The sequence below is a fragment of the Protopterus annectens genome, chromosome 4.part1 (genome assembly GCF_019279795.1).
Source record: "Protopterus annectens isolate FY-2018-M chromosome 4.part1, PAN1.0, whole genome shotgun sequence".
Taxonomy (NCBI): domain Eukaryota; kingdom Metazoa; phylum Chordata; order Ceratodontiformes; family Protopteridae; genus Protopterus; species Protopterus annectens.
The window spans coordinates 109,659,254-109,678,243 of record NC_056734.1 but is presented as its reverse complement, the minus strand read 5'-3'; the positions used below and the strand labels follow the sequence as shown (position 1 = coordinate 109,678,243).

The 18,990-nt window shown below is 40.1% G+C and overlaps 1 protein-coding gene across 1 annotated transcript in view; it reads right to left on the bottom strand.

Annotated features, from left to right (window-relative positions):
- PARL (presenilin associated rhomboid like) overlaps window positions 1-18,990 on the bottom strand; it is a 1,565,180-nt gene that overhangs the window by 571,879 nt on the left and 974,311 nt on the right. Inside the window, exon 6 of the mRNA XM_044070014.1 lies at window positions 7,563-7,712. Coding sequence (XP_043925949.1) covers window positions 7,563-7,712 — 150 coding nt within the window. The remainder of the gene's footprint in view (window positions 1-7,562; window positions 7,713-18,990) is intronic.

Here is an 18,990-nt window from a genome sequence, read left to right as displayed (position 1 = left end):
AAACCAAATAAATGAGTTCAGTGGCAGGCGGAGTAACCCGGGAGGTTAGATGGGTCAAGCTCCAAAGGCCTCCAGAAATACTGACTCCTCTAAAGGGTTTCTGGGGGTCCACCACCTCTCTAATTCAGCATCTCAAGGATGCCTCTAAATGAGATGTCTTCTGGAGGTGACCATAGGGACCCCTTCACCCTTGTTGAAATCAGTATCCTCAGTGACGGACTCTTGTAGAGAGTCCGGTTTCTCCTCTTGCACTTTCGGTTCCTAGGGACATACTCGGTGGGGTGCTCTGAAGAAGTGTCAAAAGAAACTATGAAACCCTGCTGGGTGGTCTAAGAGTCTTTAGCTGTCTGCCCCTCTGGAGTAAAATGATGAATTTCCACGAGCAGAGACATACAGCCACTAGACTGAAGATCCAAGGGGGTGGGATCAGTCAGTCCTAATGGAGCAGAAAATACTCTCTTTACAACCTCGAAGGCAGACTGCCCTGGAGGGAGAAGACCTTGGCAACAAGAAGGCAGGATTCTGGACCTCTGTCTCATCCTGCCCCGAAAGCAATCTCCCCAAGGAGGAAGTCAGAGCTGATCTATTCAGTCCCAAAACACCAAGGTGCAGAGATGGATTTGAAACCTTCGGAGTCAACTCCAATGCCTCAGATCTGACAAGAAAGCTTTGGCTCAAAGTCCTCCGGACTCAAAGATGCCAGAGCCGGGGCACTCAGAATAAGCCTTGGATCTGAAGATAAGGTTATCTTCGGATCCAAGCCAGATGGACCTGAAAAGCTCTGATGCAGGGACTCTAAAGCAACCAAAGGGATCAGAGAAGGAGTATGAGGTGGTGGTATGGTCGATGGATGAGCTTTCCTGACTCAAAATCGTGGGTGCAGTTAAAGCAACAATCTAGATTGTGCATACAGAAACTTCTTCGTCATTCGATCCACATCTTTCTTAGTCAAACTCCTCGATGAACAAGACAAATCAAGGAAGGTGACTTTGAACGGTGCCTTTCCATAAAGGGGGAAGGGACCCTGGAAGGCACAAGATCAAAAGAGGGAGAATACTAGGTTCTTGGCAAAATAATAGGACCTGAAACAGTCTGATCTGAAGACTTCTTAGCTGGATCTGAGGAAGTAGGATCCATTATTCTCTTTTTCTTTGGATCTGATTGGGAGGTGGTTTGAGACCTTCTGGGATCCGATTTTGATCTCTTCCCAGAAGACTCTGAAGATGGAGTTGAGGAAGCAGTAGTACCAGAGACTGAGATTTTGACTCCTTAGGCTTTACTTTGGGGGAACTGAGCCCCAAGTGATAGCTTCACCAGAAGATGACAGTAATAAACCTTTAAGAATAACCTTACATTTTCTATCCTCAACTCTATGGGATTAAAGTTATGGCAAACAGAACAATACTCATGCAGATGCGGTGAACCTAAGCAATAAACACAAAGCATATGGGTGCCTGAAAGAGGCAATCTGTGCCCATATTTCAGACATTTTTTTAAAACTGAAATGACCCTTTTCAGCCATACCAGCATCAATAACAAAAACAACACAGAAGCACAAGATAAGAACTTTTTTTTGTAAAACAGAAAAATAATACCACCAATGGTAATTATAATTACACAAGAGTGTAAAAATAGGGAGAAAAACTACCAACAATGGTAAAACAGAACTACATTGCTGCACGAGGGTAAGGGAATAAAAAGTGTAAGAGAAATATAAGATTATTTTGTAGAAAAAATAAACATCTGCTTTTTAATAACAGAAACTTGAAAGCTAAGGCTGACCACGTCTTTTCTCAAAAACTGGCAAATGAGACCTGGGGTATGTTAAGGGTTGGTGCATTATGGTTAAGGGAGAAGCTTGCAAGCTTTTTGGTTACCACAAGCTTTAGTAACGGCAGAGTTGGATCCGAGGTTTGGATCTGAAAAAAACAGTTGAGGGACAGAATGAAAATTGACATCAGATCTTTTAATTTTAGTCATATGCTTTCAGTCACATCATTGGTTTGGTTAAATGCTCAGAACATCTTCTGGCAACTATGCTTTCACTTTTTGTTACTTATTTTGCTTTTGTTTACTGTGTTTGTTCGACAGGATTTTGTCAAAAAAAAAGTTTAGGTGGAGGCCAGGGGAGAAAAGCTCCAATTTTTGGATGGATGCAGGCCATTAAATCACCTAAGGAAAGAGCAAAAAGTACCAAAAATCAAGGATTGATTTATTTTAATCCTGCTTATGAAAATGGGGAGCAGAATAATTCTGAGGCAGCCAGATGTGGAAACCATTATGCACCAGTCATTCACAGTTACAAGCATTTAGCACCTGTTGCAGATCTCTTGCTGTTTCCTTTCTGACTCAGAAAACACATAAATGTAGATGCTGTCCGATCTGGATGTCATCTGCAGTCATAAAGTGGGGGTTGTCCTGTCCTGTGGCCAGCAGGCCAGGCAGCCGGCCGGATTCCAAAGTCCGTCCGCTTCTCGCTGATGTACAGTTTTAATGTAGATGTAAATGTAGATGTCTAACTCTGGATGCAGTCATAGCAAGTGGGTTGTTCGCCAGGCAGCCAGGCAGCCCCAGTCGGTCGGATTCTTCCAAACCGATGTCCGCTGCTGATGATGTCGCCATTTTCCTCAGTGTTTCTTGCCCCAGATGCCAGTAGCCCTCTTGCAGGGTAAAATTTGGATAGATGCCAATGTTTCCAAATAGATAGAGGTAAACACAACAATAAGCATATATGTACATATATACAAACAAATACAACATCTACATTTATGGTAGGTACAAAACTGTACTATGTCCTTCATGGATGCATCTGCAGTCAAGGAGGATAAAGGTAGATTATGGTGTGTTTAAGATCCCTTGCAGTACAGCAGTGGCAAACCCTGCTCGGGATCTGGAATAAAGAGGCAAATTATAATGCTTGGCAAATGTATGCACGGAGGTCCAAGTAGAAGAAAGCTGTGGTAGTGGCTGGAATGAGGTCTTATGTTCTGTGGAATTGGTTTTCCATGGAAGGAGTAATGCAATTTCCTATCCATTTGGAGATTGTCTGTTTGGAAATAGCTTTTCCTTCCTTCCAGTTGCATAGGCTACAAAAGTTGGTCAGTCTTTCTGCTATTTTTGTTCTGTCCAAGTAGTAGCGTGCTGCTCTGTACATCAAGGTATGTGCAGTATCTTTCCCTCTGTTTTGTGGGTTGGGAAAGAAGGAAGGTAGGTGGATTGCCTGGTTTAAAGATACTCTGGATACCACCTTAGGCATAAATGTAGGATTAGTCCTCAAGGACACTCTATCTTGGTGGAAGTTAGGGAGGGGTTGCCCTGCCATTAAGGCCTGTAGTTCTGAAACCCTCCTTGCTGAAGTAATTGCCAGTAGGAAAGCAGTTTTCCATGACAGGTGTTGTAGGTCTGCTGTTGCTGCTGGTTCAAAGGGTGCTAGTGTCAACTTTTCTAGCACAAAGTTTAAGTCCCAAGCTGGTAATGGTGGTTTCCTGGGAGGTTTTACATTCTTGATTCCTCTGAGGAACTGCCTGAGCAAGGTGTGAAAAACAGGAGGATCAAAGCTGTATTCTGCTGAAATAGCTGATGCATGTATCTTGATGGAGGAGTAGGACAGGCCTGAATGAAGAAGTTCGCCAGATACTCCAGAATGTTAGGCATATCTATGTTTGACACATCTTTTCCTCAAATGACAAACCTTTTCCATTTTCCAGCATAGTTCTTTCTTGTTGAAGGTCTCAAGAATAATGTCTTTAACTCTTTGGGAAAGTTCTGGATTAGCTGCTGCTATGTGATGTTCCATGCAGTCAGTTGCAGTGTTTTAGGTTTGGATGTATGATGCTGTAGTTGTTCTGAGTTAACATCAAAGGCATCAGGGACATGTTGTTCAGTAGTGGATACCAGTGTTGTCTTGGCCAGTTTGGGGCTATCAGGATTATCCTTGGCGTTCTTCCTTGATCTTTAGCAGTACCTTGTGTATCAGAGGAAGAGGAGGAAATGCATATGCTGTTAGGCCTTTCCAGTTGAAGGAGAGTGAGTCCACTTTCCATGCTAGTGGGTGGAATGTCCAGAATTTTTCGAGCTGGTGATTGAGAGGTGATGCGAATAGGTCTATCTGTGGCATTCCCCATTTCTTTGAGATGGTCTTGAAGATGTCCGGGTGCAGCTCCATTCGTGGGCATCCAAGTGGTTCTGCTTAGTATGTCTGCTAGAGTATTGTCTTTCCCCGTACAAATATTGCCTGTAACTGAATGTTGTAGCTGAGTGCCAGGGTCCACAGCTCCAAGGTCATTCTGCATAGGGGTATGAATGATGTTTGTTGATGTACCACATGACTGTGGTGTTGTCTGTCCTTATCAACTGGAGGAAAGGTTTGAACTTTGGATTGCCAGTTTTACTGCCAGCATTTCTTTTAGGTTGATGTGCAGGTGAATTTGATGCTGTGTCCACAATCCTATTTGTCCAGCATGTGGGCCCCCATCCCAGATCTGAAAGCGCCTGTTGTGATGGTCTGGCTTGGTTGACATCTGCGGAAGGGCAGGCCTGGGTTTGACTGGCATGCCTGAGCCCACCATAGGAACTCCTGTTTTAAGCATGGAATTAGTGGGATTTCTGTTTCTAGACTGTGTCTGTGTTGGGACCATAAATTCTTTAGGTACCACTGTAGTTTCCTCATATGTAGTCTGGCAAATGGGACCAAGATTATGCATGATGCCATGAAGCCCAAGGCCTGTAGAAATTTTCTTGCTGTTAACTTGTTCAGTTTTGTTAGTGCCAAGAAGTAAAGAGGAAGTTCTTTTGTTTTTCTGTAGTCAGGAATGCCATTTGTTGTACTGTGTCCAAAGAATGTCCTTGTTTGGGATGGTATCAGCCTTGACTTTTGTAAATTGACTGTGTATCCCAGTCCTTGTAGCAAGTAAATGACCCTTTGTAAATCTGTTGTCAGCTTGCTTTTGTTGTCCGCAGGCAGTCGTCCAGGTATGGGTAAATTTGAATCCCTGTAGTCTGCAATGGGCGATTACTGATGCCAGGCATTTTGTGAATACTCGTAGATAAGCCAAAGGGCAATGCTGAGAATTGAAAGTGCTCTGATCCTGCAAGAAATCTGAGGTATCTTCTGCAGATTCAGGTATGCCTCCTTGAGATCTAGAGTTACCAGCCAAGACTCCTTGCCCAGCATGGGAAGAAGTTGCTGTAGGGTCAGCATTTTGAATTTTGGGACAATGATGTATGTATTTAAGGTGGACAGGGAATTGGTCTCCAACTTTTTCCTTTCTTGGAACTAGGAATAGTCTGGAGTAGAACCCCTTTCCTTGTTCTGCTGTTGGCACTCTTTCCACAGCTCTCATGTTTGCTAACTCCATTATCTGGCGAGAGCCTCTGTTTTTGATGTGGAGGTAGATTTGGCATTCCTCTTTGACTGGTAAAGTGTGGAAGTGAAACCGTAACCTTGATCTATGGTTTGTAAAATCCACTTGTCTTTTGTTATGTAGTGCCAGTTTTTGAAAATAAGGTTAACTTTCCGCCTAGAGGAGCTGCTATTTGTTCCCTGAGGCGGATTTAGGATTAAGTCACTGTGGCTGTGCTGATGTAGAGGCAGTGGCTGTGTCTGTGCCTCTGCTGTTACCTTGCCACTGTCGGCCTCTGTAGGCACCTCCTCTGGATTGAGTTCTGCCTCTGGAACGCCTATTCCTGCCCCTTTGAAGTCTTGTAGAGTCAGGAAAGGACCAATTTTTGGACTTGCAGGAAATCTTTAACAGTTTGAACAGATTTTGCCTTTTCTTCCATTTTCTTCATGACCTGCTGGGCAGGTGTACCAAACAAACTTGTCTTGTCCATAGGAGCATCTAGCAACTTAGCTTTAACATGATCCGGTAAAGCTTGTTCCTTTAACCATGCATGTCTTCTTATCACTGTGCCTGTCATGGCTGATCTAAATGAAGCCTCCAGTGCATCATAGCCACATTTCAAAGAATGGTTACTAACCTGTTGTATGTTATTTACCATCTCTAATACATATTTCTTATCAAGAGATTCATCAGTAGTTAGCTTTTTAGTTAACTGATCAAGCATAAACTCTTGGTATTGTATCATGTGAAACTGACAGTTTAAAGCTCTAGCTGAGAGAGTAGCTGAAGTGTAGACCTTTTTACCCCATCTGTCTAGTGACCTTGCTTCCCTTTCAGAAGGAATAGGGTTTTAGCTGTGGTTCTACTGCCTTGGGACCCTGGGATATGGTTTCTGGGTCTGCAAGAGGAGCCTTGTAAAGGTGGTGATGAGTATCTGGCACCCTGTAAAATCTGTCTGGTTTAGCAGGGCTGGGGTAAAAGAATCTGAGCGGAGCAAACATCATTGAAAGCATCATCCACCACAGAGAGAACAGGAGGTATAGCTAAGGGCCTGTGCTGTGGTAGGTGCAGAAAAGTCCTAAGTCTTTTTCTGGAGTCTGAAAATCTGTTGCTGCCATTGGAACTGTTCTCGCATGGCATGCAGGGTTTCTCCAAAGGAGAATTCTTCTGGTGGGAAGCAGCTGGAATGGATTCTTCAGCATCAGAATCTATTGGAAAAGGAGCCTCAGGCTGGTCAGTTATGTCTGATTCATGAGCAGAATCATCAGAAGACACTGGCTCAGGGGCTCTGCCCTAGGTCTCTTCTCTGGGGCTGAGAGGCCCTGTCTGGGTGAGATTGAGATCCTCTAATTAAAGAAATTAAATCTTCTGCCAAAGAAAGCATTTGAGAACTAGAAGAGGGCCTGGATGAGGGGTTTAACAGGCACTGATTTAGTAGTCTTGGCTGCTTTAGCCCTGGTGAAGGCCTTAATGGACATGGCTGCTGGAGGCCTAGCAGCACCGTGCTGGGGTAGAGACATCCAAGGATGGTATCTGATAAGTCAGTCACCGTAGTGGGTAAAATTTCTGAGGTCGATTCAAGAATTGTAGCAGGGGCCTCAGTTGTAAGAATAGGTTCAGCTGTACTTTGAGCAGTTTTGGGGTAGTCGGAGAAAAAATCAGTACCGAAAACTGTTCTGTTGAAAGAGGCACAGGCCGAACAGGCTGCTACGTCGTGGGCTGGGCCTAAACAAGGCAGACAGTAAGAGTGGAAATCTTTATGAGGTATTTGTTTCACAGGTTAAACAATTGTTAACTTTTTTTCTGACATCGCTGAGGCAAGAAAGGAAGTAATCTCTGGATCCGACCGACCAAGAAAGACTGAGCTGATGCTTTACCGAAGACCAGCAGAGATGACGCGGTGGGAGAAGACATCATCAGCGAAGCGGACCGGACTTTGTGCAGGGCTGCCTGACCAGGACAACCCACTTGAGACAACCCACTTGTTATGACTGCAGATGCATCCATGAAGGACATCACACAGTGACAATCAGCTGATTAAAGTACTAACATTCATCAGAGGAGAGGCAAGTTACTTGTGAGACATCATAACCAAAGGAGAAATACAAAAACATAAGACATCACCAACATATATGGTTACAATTGATCACAAGTCTGTGGGGTTCTGATGCAAACTGCACATACTTCAGTATACATGGCTATATAGATAACTGGTCTCACCTGCAGAAAGGTATGCTGCCAAAAACTGCTCCCTCCCCAACATGGAGACAATACTAGAAGAAAAGCTCCATAACACGTACATGTTTGCAGCCATGTGAAAAAATGAAAAGTGGCTAAATGTAGACAGGATCATGGGTAGGCAAAGTTTCTCTAAGGAAAAAGAAATAGAAAGAATGAAATTTACTCCACTTAAATAATTACCCATTTTAAACTGCAAACAAAATACGAAACAAAAATAAATCAGTATTTATTTAAACAATTTGTAAACCATCAGTTCAGTAACAGGCTATGACAATATGAAAAGGAAAAATAACTCACTAAAATAGCAATTGTGTAAAAGTACCAAATTAACGTAACAAATTTACCATTAAAGAATGTATTTATGTTGCTTCTTAAGTTAAACAATAATGGAACTTTCTCCTACCTGTGTTGGCAGTGAGAGTGAGACTATGACCCGGAATGACCAGAGTTTGAAAAATGACTTTGATATTGGAAGAGCTGGGCAAAAGAGGGTGCGATGGAGCCTCTTATACTGCAGTTCGTACATCCTCAGGAAAGGGAATGGTGGCCTCAAGTCCAGCCAACTGTTCCTGTGCAAGAGGAAGCTTGTATGTTACTAGAAGCCACTGGGTAGTGGGCCTTGCAATCCCAAACTGGTGAAAGTAGCCCTCAAAGGTGTGTGTGTGTGTGTGTGTGTGTGTGTGTGTGTGTGTGTAAAAGAGTACACATACAAAGACTCTCACACACATACACACACATATATATATATATATATATATATATATATATATATATATATGTAGATGTATATATAGATCCCTATTAGTTGATAGAGTTTTCAGAAACTCTAAATTCATAACATCGGGACCACATGATCGAGTTTTTGCAAACCTAAAGCTTTTGAATGGAGGTCGCTGTACAGTGCAGTTTGGGAAATTTACCCTTTTCCTCATTGTAGTGCAATCTTGGAGTTGGTATATATAATTTGCAGGGGGGGGGGGCTTGCCTCCCTGCAAAAATGTAAAAAAGAGATTGATGCTTGTGTGTGTGTTTTCAGGAACTCGATCACGTAGTCCTGACCATATGAATTTCAAGTTGCTGAAAACTCGATCACCTGATAGGGATCTGTAGATATAGATATAGGGATCTATTTCACTTACCCGAACGCCCACATCACCGACTTCCACTTTACTGAGATGAATACACTGACAAACCGAAGACCCGACATCCAACTCTAGGTAAGTAACCACTTCGACATACCGAAAAAAAAAACCTCCAAAAGTAAACCCACCCATGTGGGGGGCTTTGACCTACACCCCCTAACTAAATATACCAACTCTGAGATCACACTACCGTAGGGGTAAGGGGCAAAGTTCAACAGGATGGCCAAGCGGTTTGAGTGGAATGTCTGTCTTCTGGTTTGTCGATGTATTCATCTTGGTAAAGTAGAAGTTGGTGATGTGGGCATTCGGGTAAGTAAAGTAGACCCATATATAGATATATATGTCCACACACAGACACACACACACACACACACGTATGTATGTAGATATATATATATATATATATATATATATATACACACACACACACACACACACACGAATATGGTACAGGATGCCTCTGCAGTGATGGATTTGCACACATCAACTGGCAGGGTAAAACCTATATATACATGTCATCACCCAGGTGCCAGTTGAAGGCATAAACACTGCAGTGGCAGCATGTATGAACTCCTAGGCCATTTCTTGGCATCACCTGGAACTACCCCAGAAAGGAAACAAATGGGCTGTGCTGAAGGAGAAGGCTTGATGGTCAGTAGGCAGAGAAGGCAAAAGCACTCGGAGAACACAAAAGAACTAATGGATCTAAGTAACCAGGGTCAGGGATCCTATGGAAACATTTTCTAGCACTATAGAAAGGAGAATCTACTTACAGCCCTAAATCTTAAAATATCCCTGTATCCTCTCCTTTGCCATTCCTACCATAGGAGCAATATCATTGCAGTCCTATGTACAACAAGCCCGAGAATTTTCTTTCAGTAGTTACAAAACACAAAGCTTCTAGTCTAAAAAAACTTCTATAACAGTAACACAATTATGCATGGAAGATAATTAGAGTCATTACAATATTTCAGCTTTAAGTGGGAGTGTTACGTTGAAACAAGTCAGTAAGCAAAAGCACTTTAATTCAAGGATTTTTGGTAAGAGATTTTGGATAAATTCTGCTTTCTTTCATGTTTACCACTCTGGTGGCTGTTTCTTTTAAGGAAACTGAGATTTCTTCAGATTGTGGTAAAGTTGTCCTTCTCCATTTCTTGGGCATGTTTTCCCTGCCACTGCTAGAAGTGTCCTAGGAGATGATTTCCAATCATTTTGTGATTTTCACGTATATTTAGTGATACTAATAGCTTAATTAGAGAAAACGCGTCAAACAGTAAGGCCTTCAGGAAGTCCTCTATTTCAATCCAATAGCATTCTATAATCACAGAAAATGTGAGACCAATCTGCATTACAAGTCTGTGTACCTCTCCAACATTCAGTTTTCCTATTGTTAATATTTTTATCCATGTTTGGTGTTAGAAAGTTATCTATATATAAATTTCAATGTAATGATATGCCAGTAGAGAGACCTAGATGTGTTTCTGAGAGATTTCAATGGTTGACGGATTTGTTTTCAGAGATATATTATGACCTAATGTAATGTATTTTCAAAATTTGTTTATATTACCGTTGAAAAAAATGTACATTTTGGAAATTAAGTTATCTATTATTGATTTAATGTATACTATTTCATAAAAGAATGAATTAATTTTGGAATGTCTTTACATTTTGATTGTGCAAGAGAAAAAAAGTTTATCTCAAGTAGACATTTTTATGTTTTGTAAATATAATCAATTCTGAGAATCTAAATTAAAGGTTGAGGCATCTCTTTTACTTTCTTGTCCTTAAAACACTGTTACTGATGGATGAATTTTTTTCCTCTCTACCTCTGATTTTGCTCAGGTATGGTTTATTAAAGAGATTTTTAGTTCTTCTGAAAGTAATAGTTGTCTCAATTAATTGTTTCAAGTTTATATTACAGAAAATTGTATTTCTAAACATTTTAGAACAAGATTTACATACATAGATGATTTATAAGATGACATATTATACTGAACACAATTACAAAAGCAATGGCAGAAGGAACCATTTGTAGTACTATTGTTAATATTTACTGTGGACTCTTTTTGTATTCAGGAGTGATAAATGTAAAGTTTTTCAATTAGATTTATAGCTAGGGTCAAACCAATTTAATATGATTTTGAAAATTGCTGTTTTGACAAGTTTATCCCTCCTAAATCCATTAGTTTATTCTGGTAGTGTAAAGTCAGTCTTGATTTTTTGGGGGGTACCAAAGGAACTTCTACAGTAACTTACTTCTTTTGTTTGTGATTTACCTGAAGGAAGGGATAGGCCTTGTATTATATACAATATTTCTGGAAAAAGGACCTTTTTTAATAAATGCAGTCTATCTTTAAGTGATAGTAATATTTTATTCCACTTAGAAGATAAAGCTTAGATTATCTGAATATTTTCTAGTTTATATTTCTTGTTTCCTCTATTGTTTTCTTTGTTATAAAGCCTAAACATTCCAGTGTTGATAAGGTACCAAGAATATCATTTTACTTACTTGCAATGTTCTTTTGTACTAAGAATATTATTTTACTTACTTGCAATGTTCTTTTCATGCTTAATAGCAAATACATTTGATTTTTTTGGTATTAAAGAAGAGACCTGAACATGACAAAATGTTTAACAGTGGAATCTAATTATTGTAGAGTTGTGTGTTTGAAACAGTTAATAAGATATCATCAGCAAATAATAATCTTAGAATTAGAATTGTCTGAAGTTTCGAAACCTTTGATATTTGTATCAGTACAAATTGAGATTGCTAAAATTTCAATATCTATGGGGAATATGATAGGAGTCAATGGGCACCCCTTATTAGTTCCCTTCGTCAGATTACTAAATTCAGAAGTAAATGGCCCTAGTTTAACATAAGTCCTATTATTTTTAATATACATGTTGGAAAAGATATGAAGTGTAAAGGTAAACCAAATTTTAGGGTTTTAAATAATTCCAATTTTGGGAATAAAAAATTTTCAGCATCTAGACTGATAAAAAATCATTTATGATTTCTATAATGGTTAATACTCTTCCAATACTTTCATGCTTTTGTCTCTGATATACAAAACCAGTTTTGATCCACAATTATTAAACAATGATAAAGGATCTTTCAATCTCTCTGCAAAAACTGACAAAAACGTATAACCATTGTTTAGAAGGAAAACGGGTCTATACAAACAGTGTGATAAATGGGTTACTGTTTTCTTAAAGAATAGGGAGTGATTAAAGAATATTTCCAAGGAGGAGGTTCTGATTCATGTTTGAACATCTGTAAGAGTTTTATAAAAGAATGAGACAATATCCAGGGAAAATAGTCTACATATTTCTGAGAATATTCCATCAATATCTGATGCTTTATTAAGTTTGAGCTGTTCTATTTTTATTAATACTTTCATTTTTATTAATACTTTCCCAAGTTAATTTTTTCAATTCAGGTGAAATCTTTATTTGGAATGAGTGGTCAAAATGTATGTTTAAGTCAATATCAATATATTCCATTTCTTGATTTAAGGGCATATAATACTGCCTAAATGTTTCAAGAATATTTCCAATGTTAGCACATTTTTACTTTATATTCTTTATTTCTAGAATATCACTGGGTTTTGATTGTATTTTAACTCTTTTGGATAGGCTGTGCATATGTTTTGGAGACATGGCGACAGAGGCTGTCTTTAGTTTTTCCATTGCTAGAGCTGCTTTGTGCGACAGAATATCTGTATATTTTGATTTTTCTATTTCTTTTATTGTGGTTTTATCAGGGGTTTGGAGGTTGGCTTTAGCCTTTTGTAGTTCTCAATGGATATTTAGTAATTCTGTTTCCCAGTTTTTAATATTTTTGTTTACACCAGGCTAAAGATCTGCCAAAAATGTATGCCTTTAATTTGTCCCATACCATGATTGTATTTATTCCAACAGTGTTTTTTTTCCAGTCTACTTCAGAAAGTAGCCATAGTTTAAATTTTAGTTTAGTTATGTATGCAGGTATTCTAGCGAGTAATGTTAATTTTTTAAAGGTTATCTCAAATTTTAACATGTGCGTTATGATCAGATATAGGGAATGAGGCAATGTTAAATATTAATATTTTTGAAATTATACCTTGTGATATTAAATATTCTACCAAACTTAGTTTGGGTATCATAATTAAAATAATGATGAGAAAAATCAAAGATCCCCTGTCTCTAAAACTAAATGCTCAAAAACCAATAAACAATAAACTCCAAATACGTAAACTACGCCAAAATAAAAATTTAATGCAAAGCTTTCGGGCTGACCACCCTTCATCAGTACATAAAATACTACATTTCATTTTCACTTTTAAATAGGGCACATTCAAAATCACATGTCACAGCCAGCCTATCATCATTTGTTAACAAATATTACTTTTAAAACAACAGTACCTAAAATTCATAGATATGTATATATATATATATATATATATATATATATATATATATATATATATATACACAAACAATATATACAGATAAAATATACACATATAAACAACATAAATAATATAGAGAATATATAAGGTATAAAAAGTTTTAAATATTCAGACAGCCTTTCTATATTACAATTCAAGTATCTTTAGAATACTATAAGAATGTTGTAGAACCAAAGATTCTCCCTTTGTCGTTTTGCCAGTACAGGTTTCAAACTGACTGCATTATTCAAACCTGGTTCAGCATCTGCCTGGAGTCAAATAATCCATTCATATTCCTTTAACTCTAACATGCTGTTCATGTCACCTCCTCTATTTCCAATAGTCACTGTGTCTATCCCTCTAAACTTAAACCTATGCGAACTATTATTCTCAGATATATGCTTACTAAGAGCATTAGTGGCCACATTTCTTCTGATTTGTGCTCTATTATTCGTTTGCTCAATTTCCTTGTGGTCTTACCTACATAAAATGATGTACATGATACACATGTAGCCAGGTATACCACCTGAGTTGTACTACAAATTACATTTGTTGTGAAAGTATACATTTCATTAGTTATAGGGTGTTTAAAATTATCTGCTCCATCATAGATATCATTACAACTACAGTTATAGCACTTTCTTGTCCCTGTTTTCCATTGAACTTTTCCTTTAATCTCCCTAAAATCCTTATAACACAATTTTTGTTTCTGTGTTCTAGAATTCCTATAAGAAAATTGCGGTCTCTCTCCAACTATACTCTTAATCTCAGGCATAGCCATTAGCATTGTCCAATTTTTCTCTATAACAGAATGTATATCCTTAGTAATGACATTGAATGTAGTAACATACCTAACTATAGTCCCTTTTCTTTCTGGTAGATGTGTTGTTTGCAACATATTTACGCTAAGAATTGGTTTATATCTATCTCGTCTTCCTCTAACCACATCCACATACATTTCATTTACAATCTGATTAGAGTAACCATTTCCTTTAAATTCTTGTATCATTTCTCTAGCTTGGTTTATAAAATTATCCTCCTCAGTATTTAGCTTACTTGCTCTTATCAATTGTGCCCTCAGTATCTTTAAAAGTATGTGGTGCATGCATACTACTTCTATTAATATATCTACTGGCATTCACATTTATGTTGTTTATATGTGTATATTTTATCTGTATATATTGTTATATACATATGTACATACCTATGAATTTTAGGTACTGTTGTTTTAAAAGTAATATTTGTTAACAAATGATGATAGGCTGGCTGTGACATGTGATTTTTAATGTGCCCTATTTAAAAGTGAAAATGACATGTAGTATTTTATGTACTGATGAAGGGTGGTTAGCCCGAAAGCTTTGCATTAAAGTTTTATTTTGGCGTAGTTTACGTATCTAAAACTAAATGCACATTTTAGATTAAGAATCTCTATACAGTTTTTAAAGACTTCAGCAGTAGAAGTCAGTCCCAATTTCCTCCCAGTACTAGAGTTTAAATAATTTACAAGACAAATGAAATCACTACCCAACATTAAGTTATCCAAGACTGAAGAGTACAATATAGTTATCCATTTTGTCCTTCATCAAATGATGTGTCTTGGATCCATGCTCAGACAGACTTCAGGCTCAGTAGCTCTGGCTTCTCTCCTTACCCATAACCACTGTCTTACCCTTAGTTACCTCAAACAGAGTTTGCCCTCTATTCAGCTAAACACAACATGAGAAAGGGGATAGCATACAGCAGTCTTTGAGGCAAAAGAAAGCTACTAGAAAAGTGTGAAACAGAAGAACAGTCACTATAACAGAGCTCTGGAACCCAAACAGCAAGCCTAATAAGGAGCATCCCTCAGGGCACACCAGGAGACAATCAAGAGGAAGGGAGAACTGGAGGGTGGGAAGTTAAGGACAAAGACAACACAGATGCTGAATTATGTTAAGTACATAACTTTAATAACTGATGTCTTTTTCATCTGTTCCTCAAGTGATGGAACAGAGTTCCCAGCTAGAGTAATCTTGGGTGGTCCTCAAGGTTACTCTTGTAAACAAAGATAATGCAATCAATGAGGCATCTAGCTAGGGTCACTTCTGATGCTACTTTGCCCAATCTGGTCTTGGAAAAGGATACAAACAGTTGTTCTGTTTTCCTTTGGTCTTTAGTTCTGACTGCAGAATCTGAGCTGTCTAAGAATATCCAGTAAATGAAGCATAATTTCTCTCTTGTTAGAAAATATTTGTAAATGTGACCGGTAGGTTAATTGACTGGTTAAGATTTGCTTCCGACATCACTTTAGGTAGGAAGGGTTAGTCCAAAGAGATATCCTGTCCTTTTGACAAATCAGGTAATGTGGCCAGAAGAAAAGTACAGTTGTGTACTTAACATAAATGCAGATGTTTGAGTGTATTCACTGTTGCTGTCATCAACTGTGGGTTATCTCTGCTGTTGTAGCCCTCAGCCGGCCTGAATACCAGAGTCAATGTTTTTCTGCGTCAGCTGCTATCGTTTGCTGACTAACGTCAGGTCGTCAGTGCTATAAAGCAAGGCAGCCGACTTCATTACATCAGTTTTTCTTGTCCTAATCAGTCAGAAACCCAGGTAATAAGTTAAAGAGGTCGTGATGGCTAAAAGCCACCTAGAGAAGCTATGTCTCCCTAAAGTAAGAAGATATAAGGGGGAAGGAGAGAGGGAAACCAGGAATGCAACAGTGAATACACTCAAACATCTACATTTATGGTAAGTGCACAGAACTGTACTATGTTCTTCATGTTTCACTGTTGCAGTCATCACCTGTGGGAGGATTCCCAAAGCTGAGGAGAGGGGTGGGTAGGATTAGTAAGAGACTTAGGCCTCGGTCAGCAAGCTCTGCAGATGCAAACTCAGCCGTAGCCTTAGAAAATAGAGGTAAGTGGTAATGCTTGGTAAAAGTACGGACAGAAGTCCAGGTGGCAGCTTCCAGGATGTCCCTGGTGGGAACTCCTCTGAGGAATGCTGTGGAAGTGGAGGCTGCCCTTGTGGAATGGGTCTGAATAGATTTGGGAGGGGGGTCCCCATGTAATATGTAGCAGAAATGGATATACTGTGCTATCCATTTAGGAATGGTTTGCTTGGAAATGGGCTTCCCCTCTACTCCTGGGGCAAAGCTGACAAGAAGTTGGTCTGTTTTTCTGAAGGGTTTAGTATGGTCCAGACAGTACCTGAGTTGTCTGTGCACATCCAGCGAGTGCAAAATTCTTTCCCCCTTGTTTTAAGGGTTAGGAAAGAAGGTGGGTAGATGTATGGCCTGGTTGAGAGTCACATTAGATACCACCTTGGGCATAAAGGAGGGATTAGTCTTCAGGGAAACTCTGTCTGCAAGGAAAATGATGAAGGGCTCAATAGCCATCAGTGCCTGAAGTTCTGAAACCCTTCTAGCTGAGGTGATAGCTAGGAGAAAGGCAGTCTTCCAGGAGAGGAATCTTAGTTCTGCTGAAGCAGCAGGTTCGAAGGGTGGTAAGGTTAGTTTTTCCAAAACATAATTCAGGTCCCAGGATGGCATGGGTGCCTTCTGGGAGGTCTGACATTAGAAGCCCCTCTGAGGAATTGTTTGATCAAAGGATGGGAGAACAGGAACTGGTCTGTGTCAAAATGAGCTGAAATGGCTGAGGCATGGATCTTAATAGAAGAGAAGGAGAGGCCACTATTAAGCAGCTCTGTTAGGTAGTCCAGGATAAGAGGGATATAAGGTTGTGAGGTATTGCCCCCTCTGGGGTGGCTCCAGGAACAGAATCATTTCCATTCACAGGGCGAAGGGAAGACCCTTGTTGTTGGAGCAGGCCCCTGCCCACCAGAAAAAATTGGCCCTTATGCAAGGGATCAGAGGTAAAGAGCTCTCTAGTGGTTGAGAGTGCCGACACCAAAGGTTCTTTAGATACCACTGAAATTTTCTCATGTGAAGCCTGGCCAGAGGAATTAGAAGGATGCAAAATGCCATATACCCCAAGGCTTGCAAGAAATTCCTCGCAGTGTGGTGACTTCTGGAAGCCAGCTGGGTAAAGTAGACAGGCAGGAAGCTCTGCTTTTCTGGGGACAGGAAGGCCATTTGGGATGCTGTGTCCAGCAGTGATCCTAAGAAAATGATCTTCCTGAAGGGTGTTTGCTTGTATTTCTTCTCATTGACGGTGTACTCTAAGGAGGTTAGGAGAGTTTTGACAAAGAGGAGGTCCTTGAGTAGCTTCTCTTTGCACTCTGCCTGAATGAGGCAGTTGTCCAGATAAGGGTAGATCTGTATATTTTTCTGTCTGCAAAAGGCTATGACCGGGGCTAAGCATTTGGTGACTACACTGGGAGCAGTAGATAAGCCAAAGGGTAGCGCAGAGAACTGAAAGTGCTGTGATCCTGCTCTGAAGCAAAGGAATTTCCTGCAGGATTCCCATATGGGGATGTGGAGGTAGGCATCTTTTAGATCTAGAGTAACTAACCAGACAATTCTGGTCAGCATAGGCAGCAGTTGCTGCAAAGTTAGCATTTTGAATTTGGGGACCACCAGGGAGGTGTTCAGGATGGACAGATCCAGGATGGGGTGCCAGGTTCCCTCTTTTCTGGGAACAAGGAATAGTCTGTAATAAAAGCCTTTACCTTTTTGATCTGAGGGCACAGGTTCTACTGCCCCTTGGGGTATCAGAGTTTGGAACAGTTTCAATGCCTCTCCTCACAGATTTGGAGGCAAGTCTGGGTACCCTCTTGGAACAGGGAGTTCACTGAAGGAGAATTTGTATCCTTGAAAAATATTCTTTAAGACCCATTGGGTCCTTTGTTACAGAAAGCCAATTTTCATTGCAGAGGGACAGCCTTCCTCCTAATTTTTCGTGGGTGGCAAGAGGGCAGAGGGAAGACAGGGAGTCATTGAAAGTTCTTGCCGTAGAGGGATGGCTTAAAACTCCCTGCTTCTGGAGCGGAAGTGGTCCACTGTTTGGTTCTCTGCTGCCCCTGGGATAGGAGCCTTGGTGGACTGTCCCGGTGGAGCTTACCTTGCCCCTGTCTGCCAGGTGCAGGAAAGGACCAGTGTTTAGAGGGAAAATTCCTGCTGAACTTAGGAGGTTGTAGCTGAAAGAAATTTTTTACTGTTTGCATAGATTTTGCTTTGTCTTCCATCTTTATAAGCACCTTTTCTGCTTTTACTCCAAACAGGTGGTCCTTATCCAGGGGTGCATCAATTAATTTTGATTTGACATGATCAGGGAGAGGCTGTTCCTTCAACCATGCATGTCTCCTAATGACAGATCCTGACACTGCTGCCCTGCTTGAGGCTTCACGGGCGTCATATCCACAGTGTAATGAGCGTTTGGCCACTTGATAAGTAGAGTGTAGTAAATCTACTCTTTCGAATTGGCACAGTCAGGAAAGGTTGAATTCTTTTATTTGAATAGTTCCAAAGTGTGTTGATATTTTAACATATGGAACTGACAGTTGAGTGCTCTGATAGCTAAGGTTGCAGAGGTACATACTGTTTTATCCCATCTGTCCAGAGCTCTGGAATCCTTGTCAGAAGTTATGTCTTAGCTCCTTTAGGTCTCTGTGTAATGACCTCTGGGTCTCAGCAGGACTTCTGTACAGGTAATTGTGAGAATCCGTAATACCTGTCAGGTTTACTGGGAACAGGTGGGAGGGTGTCAGGGGCTAAGCTGGATTCATGGAAAATATCATCCACCACTTCTAAAATAGGGGGTATGGGTAGGGGTCTGTGCTACAGCAGGTCCAGAAACTCTCTTAGTCTTTTCGTAGAAGGGGGAAATCCTGAGATTCCCTTTGGAAATGTTCCCTGAGGGTGTGAAGGGTTTCCCCAAAGGAAAGGTCTTCTGG